Genomic DNA, 15,613 nt, shown 5'->3' with positions numbered 1-15,613 from the left:
GGATGCATTCCAAGTGGTTGAAAATGGGTTGTCTAATCTCTAAGGCCCCCCTCGGTCATGGCTGACCATGGGTGATGCATCCTGGTTGTTGGCTGCTTGCTCCAACCCTCGGCTGGAGCAGCATCGATGAGTGGTCGGATGCAGGCCTGGGCGATGTCATATGAAGGACAGGCTGTTGCCCATGCAGCACGTCCCCCCTCTCCAAGTCGCTGATCGATCCAAAGGAACAGCAGAGCCGTTACAGTTTGGCACCAGCGCCGTCGCTACCAGGAGCTACCAGAACGAGGTTGTAGACAGCGACGAACTGCCTTAGGGACTCCGACTCCAGATTTTTCTTGAGGTTCACTCCTGAAGCCTTTTCCATGACTGGATATGGCCACAAGGAGGTGGAGGTTTTAGATCAGAGTTTTCCCTCTCCTAGATGGACTGCCTTCCCAGGCTGACAAGCCTCATCTGCCCAAGATTCGTGGGGGCGGGAGCGTCTACCTTCCCCTCTACAGCACCTGCCCACTGCAGCCTTCATCCGCCTTCCCAGCCATTGTGACGCTCCACTAAAGTCAGCCATCATCCTCCGCCTGTTTCACCGTTGAGGTCTTGGTTGGATTGCTCTTTCTCAGGGACCTCCCCCTGGACCTTACCGCCATGAGTGACCATACCAGGAGCATAGCTCCAGACGGCATCACTCTCAGGATCTCAGGACCACACAAGCTTCTCCACCACCACAAGGTGACAATCCACGGAGAAGTTGGGGTGTAACGTTACTGTAATTCTGCTCACTTTACACACCAATGATTGGAATATTGGACCAGATAGAGCTTCAATTAATATTTTTTGGTTTGGTTATATTATTGTCACAATTACTGAGGCACAATGTAGTTTGTTTTGCACACTACACAAACAGATCAGATACACCATGCAAGCCAGACTCAAGTACAATCGATAGAGCAAAGGGGAAGATACAGAATGCAGAATATAATTCAGCATTGTAGCGCATCAGTTCCATAGACCAAGTCCAATGTCCACAATGGGATACAGGTGAATCATACAGTATCCTAGCTAATGGAAGGACCGTTCACAAGCCTGATAACAGAAGCTGCTCCTGAGTCTGCTGGTGTATAATTTTTTCCATCTGCACCTTCTGCCAGCTGGGAGCAGGGACAAGGAGGAATGACCAGGGTGGGACAAGTCTTTGATTATGTTGGCTGCTTTTCCGAGGCAGCATGAAGTGTAGATGGAGTCAATGGTGGGGCCTGATCAGTCCCTGATGGACTGGGCTACATCTGCAACTCAGCAATTTCTTGCTGTCTTGGGCAGACCTGTTCCCAAACCAAACTGTGATGCAACCGACAATGTGCTTTCTGTGGTGCATCTGCCCAATCATAAAAATCATAGTAAATAAGTCCATATTGGTGGGTTCGTTCGTATTTGCGGATACTGTTGATGCCATCAAAATGACAGTACTCCTAAAGACAAAACTCTTGTGAGTTTGCAATAGGATTGGAGTACGTTGTTCCTTTAATAACATCATCTCCCAAATGGGTTGTAAAGTTACTGAAATTCTGCTCGCTTTACACATATTGGAATATTGGACGAGATAGAGAGGGATTCAACGACTATTTTTTGGTTTGGTTTTATTATTGTCACATGTACTGAGGACAGTGAAAAGCTTTGTTTTACATATTACCCATTCATCTCCCTTACCTAGTCTGTTAATGTTCCTGCCCCAATTTATCTCTCTGAAATCATTAGCTACACCTTTGTTATCTTCAGACTGGGCAGTTTCAATGTATTCCCGACTGGTCTTCCTTGTTTTACTCTTTTGTAAATTTGAGGTTCTTCAATAGTTTGCTGCCCGAGTCCTCTTCAACCTTGTCTCTGGATTTGTTGCCATTTAGCTTATGCCTTAATATTACCCCATCAACGATACCTCAAGCTGTGCAAACCCTCCAAAATATCTGTGCTGCTTTGAAGATCCCTTGATCCATTTCTCCATTGGTAGCTGAACCATCTTCTTGCCCTTTTCCTCTCTTAAGCCAACCCAGATGGCTCATCACCTCGATCAAGCTTTTGGCCATCTCTGCGACTGTGTTTCGTTCAATATGCTGTACTGCATATTGGGATGTTCAAGGAATTGTACAAATATTTCTTCATGTAATGTTCTTGTTATTATTATTAGTCTGGCTCTTCAGTTCTATTTTCACAGCAAAAGCATCCCCTCAAAGATGGCATTACTCCTTTAGTTTACCCTTCCAGAAGAAGGTGCACTTGCCTTGTTTTTGAATCAACCATCTCCTGCCCCCTGTGCTTCACTTAGGTTGGTAATGCTCTGTCAGAGTTTCTGAATTCCAAGGTTATGATGGTGGAGCAATATTCAACTTAGTTGGTGGTGTGTTTGTCCATGAGCCCTGATCTTCATATTAAGCAGTGGAAGTTGGCTGTGTGTGATCTCTTATAAAACAGGATGATCATAAGCACATGGTCTGCCACCTTTTACTGACCAACGCCTTGCTCTTCTGACAAGGCAGCTCAAGCTGACAGGCTGACTGATTATTGCCAAAAACAGTTACGCTAATTTCCTTTAAAAATTAGTGAGTATGGGTGCTTTAACTTATTGGTTCAACTGGTCATACAAGGAGCATTTCCAGAAAATGGTGAGATTTAATGGTGAGATTTTTTAAAAAAAGTTTATTCGAGTAAGTGGACCAAAATGATCTTTCCATTGCATTTATATTTGGAATTAGTAATTGTAGCTATTGATTGTCATACGCCTTTCATTGGCACCTTCAAAAATTACTTTGTAATATTGCATTGTTTCCTTCTTATTTTACATAATCAACCATTGTTCAATAAGAATAACAGAATTTTAGCTTAAATGTTTTAAAAAAAATCCTTGTGGCAACATATTAATTTTACATTTCCTGTAAAATATTTGACAACTTTTGTTTTTCACTTTTCATTATAAGGGAGAAGTTTTCAAAATCAATCTAAATACTTGCTGTCCTGAGTGTGCCTTGAGAACGGAAAACTTCTGTGAATATGAAGGGCAGATTCATGGGGTGAGTTACCAGTGGTTTGCAGCCGTTTCACGGGGAGTGAAAAATCAGATTCTACAACAAGAATATGCATTACACTTAACAATATTTTGTTTACATGCAATCATAATGCTTTTGTACACAAGCATCATGTGATCATAACCTTCATGCCTCTGATATCCATTTTTCTATAATGCTTTAACTTTAAGTCTTATGAAAATATTTCCAAATGTTTCGGACTTCTATCATAAAACTGTCCCATTTTTAATGGTAACAACTTTAACAATAACTGCATGTTATGGTAAAGGAATTTTAAATTAAAGGTTTATGGAAGTAAGATATGTCATTGCGGACAGGTTTGATCCATTTTGTTTCATGGCAAGATAAGAGCAGCAGAGTATTGAATAGGCTGAGTTTAAGAGGGGAAACCAGGGAGAGAATGGTCTTTGCAGTAAGCTGGAAGTGATGGGGATGGGAAGGTGTGACTGGGTGTGGGATCCCTTTGCAGCTGGTGGAAATGACAAAGGAGGGAAGTACACCAGGGAGCTGTTACTATCGTGCTTGTGACCAAAATGCGTTTCCACATGGAATCATCCCTTTAACCTCTGAAGTTAAGATGGAATTTCCCATGGAGAATTCCATTGGGTAATTCAGAGATTTGCTTGGGATCAAAGACATTGTGCTTATCAGCCAATCAATCCTAATCAATAGTTAGTTGATAAATAATAGGCTTTGTGCAGCAGCTCAGGTATTTAACAGGAACTCAGAATTAAAAGCACCAATGTCAATGACTGTTGTTTTGAACAAGTAGTGAATATTCCACGTTATGTGAGGGGTGACAATGCTCTTGTTTTCAGGATGGCACTGAATGGTCAAGGACAGATTGCACTGTTTGTTCCTGTACCAGCAAGCAAGTTACATGTGGCCCAAAATATTGTCCCTCCATTTCTTGTGGGAGAGGAGAAACCGTGTATACCCCTGTTGGAGACTGCTGCCCAATTTGTGTCAAGACTGGAGGTAACACATGAAATACTTCTGCTTGCTATGCCTTTCTGTTCTGATGGGTTAATTGTCATGATGCTTTTGATTTACTTTGTTAATTTATTAACTGTTCATGATTCATCAGTTAAACAAATGATTCAAAAGATAAAAATCAATGCATGAAAAGTTGTCAAGAGAATAAACATTCTGTGATAGACACAACAAGCTGGAGTAACTCAGTGGGTCAGAGAGCATCTCTGGAGAAAAGGAATAGGTGACGTTTTGGGTCGAGACCCTTCTTCAGTCTGTCAAGACTGGAGGTAACACATGAAATACTTGCTATGCCTTTCTGTTCTGATGGGCTAATATCTTCGGTTTAAACCAGCATCTGCAGTTTCTTCCTAAATATTTTGTGATACTCTTTTATTGCAGTCCTTAAGAGACAGATTAGCACATTTGATGGCAGTCTTGCCACTGAGATGCCAACCACATGTAGATTGGCACATCAGTGCTGTGCAGAGGGAATGCTGCACTGTTGAAGGTTTCAACTATTTGGTTGATGCATCAAAGTGAAGTCCCAAAGACTTGTTTAAATGGACATAATATACATCTGAACATGACCCACAGGGCACAAAGAGTGTCCCATGGCCACCCAACATTTCTCAGCCAACTATATGACTCTAAAATGATTCACTGGTCATTTGTTTAGTTTAGTTTAGATATACAGCATTGAAACAGGCCCATCAGCCCACCGAGTCCACACCGCCCATTGATCATGCACCCACTAGTTCTATGTTATCCCACTTTTGCATCCTACACACTATGGCAAATTAAAGAAGCCAATTAACTTACGGATCTGCAGGTCTTTGGGATGTGGGAGGAAACCAGAGCACTTGGAGGAAACCCATGTGGTCATAGAGAGAACATGCAAACTCCACACAAACAAATCCTGAGGTCAGGATTGAACCCAGGTCTGCCGCTGTGAGGCTGCAGCTCTACCGCTGCGCTACTGTGTTGTCCAATTTTTGTGCCGCTCATTTTTGATCATGGACGTTGCCTTGTGCAAATCAGCTTCCGTAAATGTCACACTGTTATAATTATGACTGATAAATTGTGTAATACCTTAGAGGTGTGTTGAAAACTTAATTTGCAGGCTCTCCCTAGGGTCATGAATGCCCAATTTATGGACACCTATACATATCAACCAGCTCCCATCATATTATTAAATTCAAAGCCTGACATTCCTGCAAAGGTTTGTTCATACGAATGGCAGAGCTAGTTTCCATTCTCATTCCACATTGATAATAGTTATTTCTTATCAAACTTTTGGGCTTTGGATACCGTTCATTGCAATATTGCAGGTTTATGATTATCTGATAAATTGATTTTGTGTATTTTCCGACTAATGGACAAAATCGACTTATTGGCAACTGTGAAAAGAGAACCATTTCGTGACCTGTAAATGCACCTTTTCAATGCCAGTTTTAGTTCTTTGCATATGGAAATGTACTATTTTGGTCTGTTTGGGGATAAAAGTAAAAGCCGAAATGATCACCAATCTGATTACGTAGGAAAATAACTGCAGATGCTGGTACAAATCGAAGGTATCACAAAATGCTGGAGTAACTCAGCGGGTCAGGCAGCATCTCTGGAGAGAAGGAATGCTCCAGATAAGCTGCCTGACCCGCTGAGTTACTCCAGCATTTTGTGATACCTCCCAATCTGATTACGGCTGATCAGAACCCAAGGTAAGGCTGAGTCCATATAATATTTTTCATGCCCACACCAGAGGCATCTGAAAATAAGCTGGGGAAAAAATTGTTCTGTTACCATTGATCAAGAGCAATGAACATATGTGGTAATGCAAAGCAAATCATCATGACCTGGACAATATACTGAATCTGGCCACACAGACTGAGTCAACCTGAACCCAAATGTTTTACCAGAACATGCGACCATCCTGATCATTCACATAAGGTTGTGCTTGGGACCCGGTCGCTGTATGCTGATGTGGAGTTAAGGCGACAGGAGTAAAACTATACATGTCATTTTTGATCACTCGTTTATTCGTATCATTTGCCATTTTGAACAGGATCGTGTCAGTTCGAGGGAAGAACGTACAGGGATGGTGAAGACTGGAAACCGACCAATTGCTCAAAGTGTGTCTGCAGTGATGGAGAGGCACAATGCTACACTGCAGAATGCGAGCCAGTGTACTGTAAGAAGGTGAGTGGCGTCTCATTGTATCACACTTAAGTGAAATACCTGTGTAAATGGTGACAAGTAGTCACGGATGAGACTTTCCAGATTGATGTTCCGGTTCAATCCTCCTGTTTCATATTTAGTTTAGTTTAGAGCAACAGAGAGAAACAGGCCCTTTGGCCCATCGAGTCCGCGCCGACCAGTGATCCCCGCACGCTAACACTATCCTACACACACTAGGGACAATTTACAATCATACCAAGCCTATTAACCTACAAACCTGTACGTCTTTGGAGTGTGGGAGGAAACCGGAGATCCTGGAAGAAGCCCATGCAGGTCATGGGGAGAACGTACAAACGCTCTACAGACAAGCACCCATAGTCAGGTTCTAACCGGGTCCCTGGTGCTGTAAGGCAGCAACTCTACCACTGCGCCACCGTGACGTCATCAAAATCATCTAATGTCTACAAAAGGGATAGACCGAGCCCCAACCTGTTCACCAGTTCACCACAAGATGCAGCTAATTTCTTCCCCCTCTTGCTGACTGCTTCATGCAACAGTTCATCCTCAAGGCCCTACACTCCGCACCCTCTGCCATGTGCTGGCACCTTCTGGCCCTCGCTCAGTCACCCCCAGTCACCCCCACAGCTCCGGGCCACGTTCGCCCAGACGACCTATGGACCGCACTTTCAACCAGCACGTCTTCACTTTCCTGATGTCCTCCACCACGAATCGCACCCTCATTTGCCTCCAGACCAGATCACACCGACACTGTAGGACCCAATCTTGTTTCCGACTGTCCTTAGTCGGAGGCCCCATCCCCTGAACCAACCTGAAGCCAAAACGTTGCTACGTGTCCCTGACCCCCCTCCAGGTCAGGATCTGTGACTTCATCGCCGCTGGACTGAGCACCCCCCCCCCCCCCCCCCTGTGACAACACCAAATCTAGCGGCCTCTAGGGCTGCTCCCAGGGAAGGGCAACTGAAGCGCAAAGGGTTTGTACATTCATGGAAAAGATTAAGCAATGGGGGGCCTGGGAATTAAAGTTGTTGAAGTGATGAAGAGCGTGTGAGGTATCTAAGTGACGTGTACTACAAATGCTCTACTGCCCACAGCTACCTTAACTACACCTTCTCCCACCTTCCCTCTTATAAGGATGCCATCCCTTACTCTCATTTTCTCTGTCTCTGCCACATCTGCTTCCAGGATGAGACTCTCCACTCTAGAACATTCAAGATGTTCACAACGTGGTTTCCCCTCGGCTGTTGTGGATGCATCCTCACCCATGTCTCCTCTGTGTCCCACAGTTCTGCTCTACCTCTCTCCCTCCCCCCAGAGGAAACAAGGATACCGTTCCCCTGGTCCTCACCATTCACCCCACCAGTCCCCTCAACCGATCCTCATTCTCCGATATTTCCGTCACCTTCAACATGATCCCACCAGCATTAACACCTTCCCGTATCCACCCCTTTCTGCTTTTATATGAGACCAGTATATCTGCAACTCCTTGGTTCACTCATCCCTTCCCACCCAATCCTACCCCTCCTCAGATTCTTCCCCCTGCAACTGCGTCTTTAATACCTGTCCATATAGCTCCTCCCTCGCCTCCATCTAGGGACCCCTGCAACCCTTCCAGGTGAGACAGAGGTTCATGTCCACCTCTTCCAATCTCGTTGATTGGATTCGGTGCTCCTGATGTGGTCCCCTTTACATCGACAAGACCAAACAGAGACTTACCGACCATTTCGCTGAACACATGCACTCTGTCCACCAAGGTTTGGTAGATCTCCCGGTTGCTGACCATTTTAACTCACCTTCCCATTCCCATGTCAACCTTTCTGTCCGTGGTGTCCTCCATTGCCAGAGTGAGGCCACAAGCAAACTTTAATTACAGCAGGTCATTCTGCTTGGGTAGCTTACAACTCAACAGTGTGAACATTGAATTCTCCATTTTTAAGTGTTAACCCCTCTCTTTCCCCTGCCTGCCCGCCTGGTGCACACACATTTCTCCCACTATGTCTCACCATGCCTCTTACCCTGCTCCTTTCCCCTCATCCATAAGCTCCTCACTCATCCTTGAGCCCCACATTTCCCTTTCCTGTTTCTCCCGCTCTGCATGACCTGCTGAATTCCTCCTTCACTTTGTGCCTTGCTTGAGGTTCCAGCATCTGCAGTTTCTTATGTCTCCTGCTTTCTCTCAATGGGTGAACTTCACAGTGCTGCTTACTTTCTTTGCCTGACAGCTCCATTTTATTTGTTCCATTGAACAAATTAATGATAGATGTGCAAAAAGACAAATCAAAGCCAGCAGCGATGATCAAGGAATGGTGGTGCCTACAATGGTTCATTGTTGGCTATGGGGAAGGTAATAATGAGTAACAGTGAAACTCAGCAGGATGAAAGTGAAACTAGTACAATGACTAGGGTAGGGGATGGGACAGAGAGAGAGGGGATGCAAGGGTTACTTGAAGATAGAGAAATCAATATTCATACCGGTGAATATAAGTTGCTCAAGCGAAATACTGTTCCTCCAATTTCCGTCTGGCAGCACTCTGACAATGGAGGAGGCCCAGGACAGAAAGGTCAGAATGGGAAAGGGAGTTAAAGTGTTCAGCAACCATGTGGATACAAGTGAAGGGATGGAGGTTAATTGGCACCTGGGTGGAGTAAGTGACAAAGGTAAAAGTGACATGGAAACAAAACAATGTCAGATAAGGAAAAAAGAAGAGCAAATATAAAACCAGAGGGAACGATATGGGTTGAAGGCGAAAGAGGGGTCCTGACCCAAAACATCGTTTGACTATTCCCTCCACAGATGCAGCCTGACGCATTGAATTCTTCCAGCATTTTGTTGTTCGCTCAATATTCCAGCATCTGCAGTCTCATGTGTCATCATTCTTTTTCATTTTCGAACGGGATCCTGTGTTATCCAGCAATTCTGTGTTTGAATCATTCAATCGCTTTACTCAGCAACTTCTGCAGCATCTTTGTTTCAGGGGTCTGATACCTTCAAGGGAAATAATTGCAATAAAATCTCTGTGCCTGCTCGTTTTGATTTGTGAAGGGCTTGGAACGAGATACACTGCATCAGAAAATGTCTTCAGGCAGGCTCTAATTGGCACAGAACAATAAGGATTTTCATTGCAGTGAACAGTTTTTAAATTGGCAATCAAATGCGATCAACCTGGAGTCAAAAGTAGGAAAACATGCAGCCAGAGAAATGTTGGCTGTGGTCACATGCAATCAATCTCCATTATCTTTCAGATTTTTAAAATACAACACTTTGATGTTTATCTCCGAATTATAATTTTAACAATTGGTTAGGACTTGCATGTAATTTCTAAAATTCCTTGACAAAATTTTCTGAGACCAATTGAGAACTGGATAAATTACAATATCTAACGTTGACACTTCTTGCCCATTTGACGTGATGGTGACAATTGAGTGGACAAGCAGGGAGAGAGCTGAGAAGGGACCGAGGTGTTTATCAGGAGGAGAAAGCACATTGAAATCTTTAGTGATCTTTTGGAGGCAGCTTGTGAGCAAACACACTGGATTGTCAAGTCATGAATATTCAGAGGAGATGACCAAATAACTGGAGAAGAAGCAGCACCTGCAGGGCAATTTGATGCACATTGAGATCTAGTCAACCCCTTCAAGGGTGAGGTTAAAGGGGGAACAGGCCTTGCAGTATGAACCCCTTCAGCTTTGTGGCTTCTACAGGCTGGAAGTAGGAAGGTCCACAGAGAAATTGCTGGAGGGATCCAGCCTGCACGTGATAAGTCAAGTCAAGTCAAATTTATTTGTCACATACAAATAAATATATTGCATTGTCAGCTGTTGAGAGGGAAAGATTGGACCACTGATGAGAAATGTATTGAAGGTAAAGGAATGTGATGTTAGTGACTGGAAGTTAAAGAGAAAACTCAGCTGAGTAAAGCCACACATTAAGAGTGTGGCTCTTATTTGTTCTTGTTACTCAGCCCGAGGTGGCAGCTCAGAATAAAGGACAGCAGGATGCCAGTGAGTCTTGGAGAGCTGCAAGTGTTGGCTTCTGTTTCCCAACATCAAACAAAACATGGTTCACGCAACTGGTTCAAGCCAGCCTTGGGTTATAACCTTCCTAATTGTATCATTAGGTCTGCAAATGTATGTATACCACTTAAATAAAATATGCAAAGCAACGTAGTTTGTTACATCTTTTACACAGTGGAATATAAATTGATTAAAGAAATTGCAAACTAAAAATGACCTTTTATAAGCTGTTTAAATAACTAATGAGCATTCCCTTCTACACCCCAGTGCCGTAGTTAAATATTTCTTCAATCAACAGTGCATTTACCATGTTTTAATTATTGATCCGTTTCTGTTTGCTTGCACTGGCCGATTAAAAATTATGTTTGATTTTACTTGGAAGTTGAATCATTCCTGACGAGAGCAGATGGTTTTATTCATTTGCACAGTTCAGTTTGTATAGGCTCTATTCCTAAACTCCCTCACATTTGACAAGATAGCTTGTAAGTTAATTGCAAATGTTGTCCTTAGTGCTACAGTTGTAAATTTTTAAACGGTTCTTATCCCACAGCCACAGTCAATTTTTAATGGTGTTTTGAATAACTTCATTAGGAAAGATTGCTTTTTTTTAAGGGAGTGCGCTCCGTGAAGGCGTGTGTAGCTGGAGCGGGAGGGAGGCTGATGGGAGCGCAGGAAGGAGTAGTGGCCCCAGCTCCATTATAAGTGGATCTCCTCCCGACCAACCTGGTCTGCAGTGTCATTAATGGTGCCAGTGTGAGGCGGCCAGTCCTGTATGTAAGCCAAAGGAATGCTAATGCAGTCAGAGGGAAGGGACTTGCAAATCTTGCATTGTTTATATCTTCAATACATTTCCCATAAATGTCTTCCAATTCTGAAAGAACTAGAGAAATCAATATTAAATGGATATGATCCTTTTCAAGCACAGTGCTCACACTCGCATCAGTGCATAGATTGTCTGTGTTGGCAGAAGAGACTGTAGATTTTTTAATCTGTTGCAAAAAAAGGGCAATAACTGGACAAACTCAGCAGGTAGGCAGCATCTGTGGGGGGAAATGGACAATCTATGTTTCGGGTCGAAACCCTGGATCTAACAGACATTGCATCATCAACCCAAAATATCAATTGTCCATTTCCCCCCACAGATGCTGCCTACACGCTGAGTTCTTCCAGCTATTCTCCTGCTGAGTTTAGTTTAATTTATAGATACAGCATGGAAACAGGCCCTTTGGCCCACCAAGTCCATGCTGAGCCGTGATCCCTGAAAACTAGTTCTATCCTACAGACTAAAGTCAATTTACAGAAGCCAATTAACCGACAAACCTGGGTAAGAGGAGGTGTAATGTGAGCCAGCAGGTTTATAGTGGACAATTGATAGTCAATCCCCTGTGATGGAGATGGAGGTCGCGAAAGGGGAGAGATAGTCCAAGTGAAATGGAGGGCAGGGTGGAAGTTAGTAGTAAAGTTGATGAAATCAACGAGTTCTGCACTGGTGTAGCAGGCAGCCCTGACACAGTCGTCAATGTGGCTGAGAAAGAGTTGGGGGATGGGACCAGGGTATGTTAGGAACAAGGATTACTTGATGTCACCAACAAAAAGGCAGGTTCAACTCGGGCCCATGCAAGTGCCATGGCTACACCTTTGAATTGAAGAAAGTGAGAGGAGTCAAAAGAGAGGTTGGTGAGGGTGAGGACAGGTTCTGCCAGTGGTGGAGAGTGTTTGTGGAGGGAAACCAATTGGGTCTTTGTTCAAGGAAGAACCAAGACCTTCCTGGTGAGGAATGGTAATGTAATGGGGCTTGACATTCATAGTAAAGATGAGGCAATGGAGGCCTAGAAATTAAAAGTTATTGAAGTGGTGCAAAGCGTCTGAGATGTCTTGCATTTAAGTCAGTTGGGATTGGACAAGAGTGGACAAGATGGAATCAATGTATTTGGAGATGGCCATTAAACCCATCGATTTTTATTGTGCAATCTATATTAGTGCTTTACTGAGATATGTATTTATAATGAATGAACATTCACTTGGAATTCAAGTGGTAAAAGTTGGACATGTTAACTCTGAATGTTCATCCTTTTTATTCATAAACATTTGTATAGATGAAGAGTCAAGATAGTTTAATTGTCTGATGTACCAACAAAGGAACAAAAAACTTCCAGCTTAACCGCCCCTTAAACGCAATATGTACAGATAATATATAATACATTTAAAAAAATTAAAAAATCAATAAATGTGATACTAGTGCAAGAAACTAAAGTTCTTAGTGCACCAAAAGACACTCAATGATCACAGCTTTTCCCTAAATGTCATACCTACAATGAGGAATTATTGGGGAATTACGATAACATGACACAGCAAGAACATGATAAATAATATAACAATACCAATTAACCTGCTGCTCCACAAGGATTCTGCAGGGTGGATCTAAATTGCATTAAGGCATATGCACCTTCTGGAAAATTTCCACTGAGTTGATGGTGGACTATAGGACATGACCACAAAAAATTAAACTCTCAATACAGGTGGTCCTTGTGTTTTGGCTGTTTGGTGTTATGGAAATTTATCTTTATGGATTTCATAATCTTGAACAGAAAGTTAGATATATGGAATAAAATTCACTCTCATTGAATTTATGTGGAAAGAAAACGTAAATAAATCAATGCAAAATGTATTTGTTTTCCACTCACATTTGTGGATGCATGCATTGTTGGTGCAGTGTTGTGATCTGCTTCTGTTTTCCCACATCTTTCCACAGCCAAATACAGGGATGAATCACCAAAAGCACAATGGGATGATATCTCAGCATTTATCCACAGTGACCAATGCACTTGTAATATAGGATATGGTGATGATAAGCATACATTTACTAACTGGGGAAATTTCCAATATAAGCAGTACGATTAAAGAATGTGATGTTTGGACTAGAGCCTGCATCGGCAGGATGGATGGCGGTGAAATCAAAACTTCTCTTTATTGATCAACAGCCGTGATCCCAATATGAATTTAACTGCCAGAAATTCCTGTAATTGTCATTTAGAATTTAAATATTAATAAATGAAAACAGGACAAGTAATGTATCCACCCAGGTTTCCTAATTTATGTTATTTGTCTCCACTAACTTTAGGATGAAGATGTGGTACTGCAGGTTGGAAAGTGCTGTCCTGAATGTCTGCCAAAACCCTGCTCCTTGGCAGGGAGGAAGTACGAGGTAACCTTCAGGCTGAATTGCAAGTTTAGATTTTTATGAGTTAAGATCCAGATTTGGTCGTGAGCCCAAGTCCAGGTCAGGCGATATGATAAGCCAATCTTTCATGTCTCGCGGCTTTATTTATCAATTCAAATATGGTTAGGATCAAATTTTTTACACCTTTGAATGTACTAACTCCTTTCCCTTATCGTGCGCATCTATATACTAAACCTCTCATTTGTTTGTTTGTTTGTTCCTGAACTACAGCCAAAACGGTACACGGTAGTGCGGCAATTTTAGGCCCACCTTACTCACCGTCGTCCCTTTGGTGCTAATGGAAGGTTTCATGGAAATCGATGTTATATATTTAAAGTTATTCACATTTTAAAGTTTAAATCTATCTCCTAGGGAGGGAGGGGGGAGGAGAAAGGATAAGGGGGATGGGGGGGAGAGGAAGGGGAGAGGGAGGAGGAGGGGAGGGGGAGAAGGAGGAGGGGAGGAGGAGGGGAGGGGAGGGGGAGAAGGAGGGGAGGAGGAGGGGAGGGGATGGATGGAGGGAGGGGAGGGAGGGGGGAGGATGGGAGGAGGAGGGGAGGGTAGGGGATGGATGGAGGGAGGGAGGGAAGGGGAGGGGGAGGGGGAGGAGGATGGGAGGGGGAGAAGGAGGGGAGGGGAGGGTAGGGGATGGAGGGAGGGAGGGGAGGGAGGGGGAGGATGGGAGGGGGAGATGGGGGGAGGGGAGGGGGAGGAGGAGGGGAGGGGGAGAAGGAGGAGGAGGGGAGGGTAGGGGAGAGGGGGAGGGAGGGGAGGGTGGGGGAGAGGGGGGAGGGAGGGGGGAGGATGGGAGGGGGAGGAAGGGAGGGGGGGAGGAGGGGAGGGTGCTGCACCAATGCAGGAGAGGTTTTGGGCCCAACGGATCCACTTGGTCTAGTTGTATCCTAATAGGCCCTTTTAATGTAATAAGATAAAAGTTTTGCTGCTTTAAACCCTGACTAGATAATTTGCTGATGACCGTCAACGGATGTAAGATAGATTGTTACTTTTGTTTTGCTTTCCAGTGTTCTGATGTAACCTTGAGTTTTAGAGCTGGTTAATTGCACAAAACAGAATTTTGCCATTTTTATTTCTCCTTAAGTGAGTAATGCAGTGTATGTCCTGGTTACATTTGTTTGCTAACATCCCACACACTCCTGCAATGTTTGTAAGTCCATTTATGAGATTTACAGCTTTTTCAGAAATTGTCTGAATTTGTGCTTTCACTGTAGCTTCTGTCACCGACAATGATGATTTGAATGAGTCTCAGTCCCACAATGTGGCTTTAAGCTTCATCATTCGATGCCCAGAGTAGACTTACATTGTGCCAAAAGTCATTCACATTTCTAAAAAGTTGTTTCATATCTTGAGGTATTTTGCTAGAAACAGTTTACTGGTTTCTTATGCTCTCAAGAAATGCCAGATTTCTGAAAAAGGCAATTTTAGTAGACATCACTCTTGCAAACCATATTGACAGAAACATAATCAACTGGAAAGATTTTGTGACAATGCTGGAACAATTCGAGTCAAGAGTGTTAAATAGTCATTTGTATTGCAAATGGAACAATTAATTCTTACTTGCAGCAGCATAACAGGTCTGTAAATACAGTACTCACAAATAACACAATAAACAAAAGAGAGTGCAAAAAATAATATTAGCACAAAACAAAAGCACAAAATCCCAAGACAGTTTATGGTTTAGCTGCCTGTCCCGCTGAGTTACTCCGGCATTTTGTGTCTATCTTCATAGTTTAATTGTTGTTTGTAGTGCTCAAGAGCCTGATGATTGTTGGGAAGAACCTGGAGGTCACAGTTTTCAAACTCCTATAGACAGACACAAAAAGCTGGAGTAACTCAGCGGGTCACAAAGCATCTCTGGAGAAAAGGAATAGGTGACATTTTGAGGTAGTGTCTCCTATAGATCCCTTCGATGGTTGGGGGCGCGGGGGGGGGGGGGTTCAGTACCTACCCATGATGGACTGTGTCCACCACTTCTTGCAATCTCCTTGGCTTCTGGGCATTTGTTGTTGAATCATGCCGTTATGCAACCAGTCAATATGTGCTCTACTGTACCCCGTTACAAGTTAAGGAGAGAGTATTCATCAACGTACTGCAATCTTCTATAACAGTGGAGGCATCGATAGGC

General features: G+C 43.4%; 1 protein-coding gene across 5 annotated transcripts in view; it reads left to right on the top strand.

Moving 5' to 3' along the window:
• Window positions 1-15,613, top strand: part of fras1 (Fraser extracellular matrix complex subunit 1) — a 427,133-nt gene that overhangs the window by 163,420 nt on the left and 248,100 nt on the right. For all 5 annotated transcript variants that reach the window (XM_078402250.1, XM_078402222.1, XM_078402240.1 and 2 more), the window contains exons 4-7: window positions 2,964-3,056; window positions 3,890-4,049; window positions 6,106-6,239; window positions 13,372-13,455. In XM_078402250.1, the coding sequence (XP_078258376.1) occupies window positions 2,964-3,056; window positions 3,890-4,049; window positions 6,106-6,239; window positions 13,372-13,455 (471 nt within the window). The remainder of the gene's footprint in view (window positions 1-2,963; window positions 3,057-3,889; window positions 4,050-6,105; window positions 6,240-13,371; window positions 13,456-15,613) is intronic.

This window comes from Rhinoraja longicauda, chromosome 1, assembly GCF_053455715.1.
Source record: "Rhinoraja longicauda isolate Sanriku21f chromosome 1, sRhiLon1.1, whole genome shotgun sequence".
NCBI classification, from domain to species: Eukaryota; Metazoa; Chordata; class Chondrichthyes; order Rajiformes; family Arhynchobatidae; genus Rhinoraja; species Rhinoraja longicauda.
The sequence above is the reverse complement of the archived record's forward strand: the minus strand, read 5'-3'. Positions and strand labels throughout refer to the sequence as shown.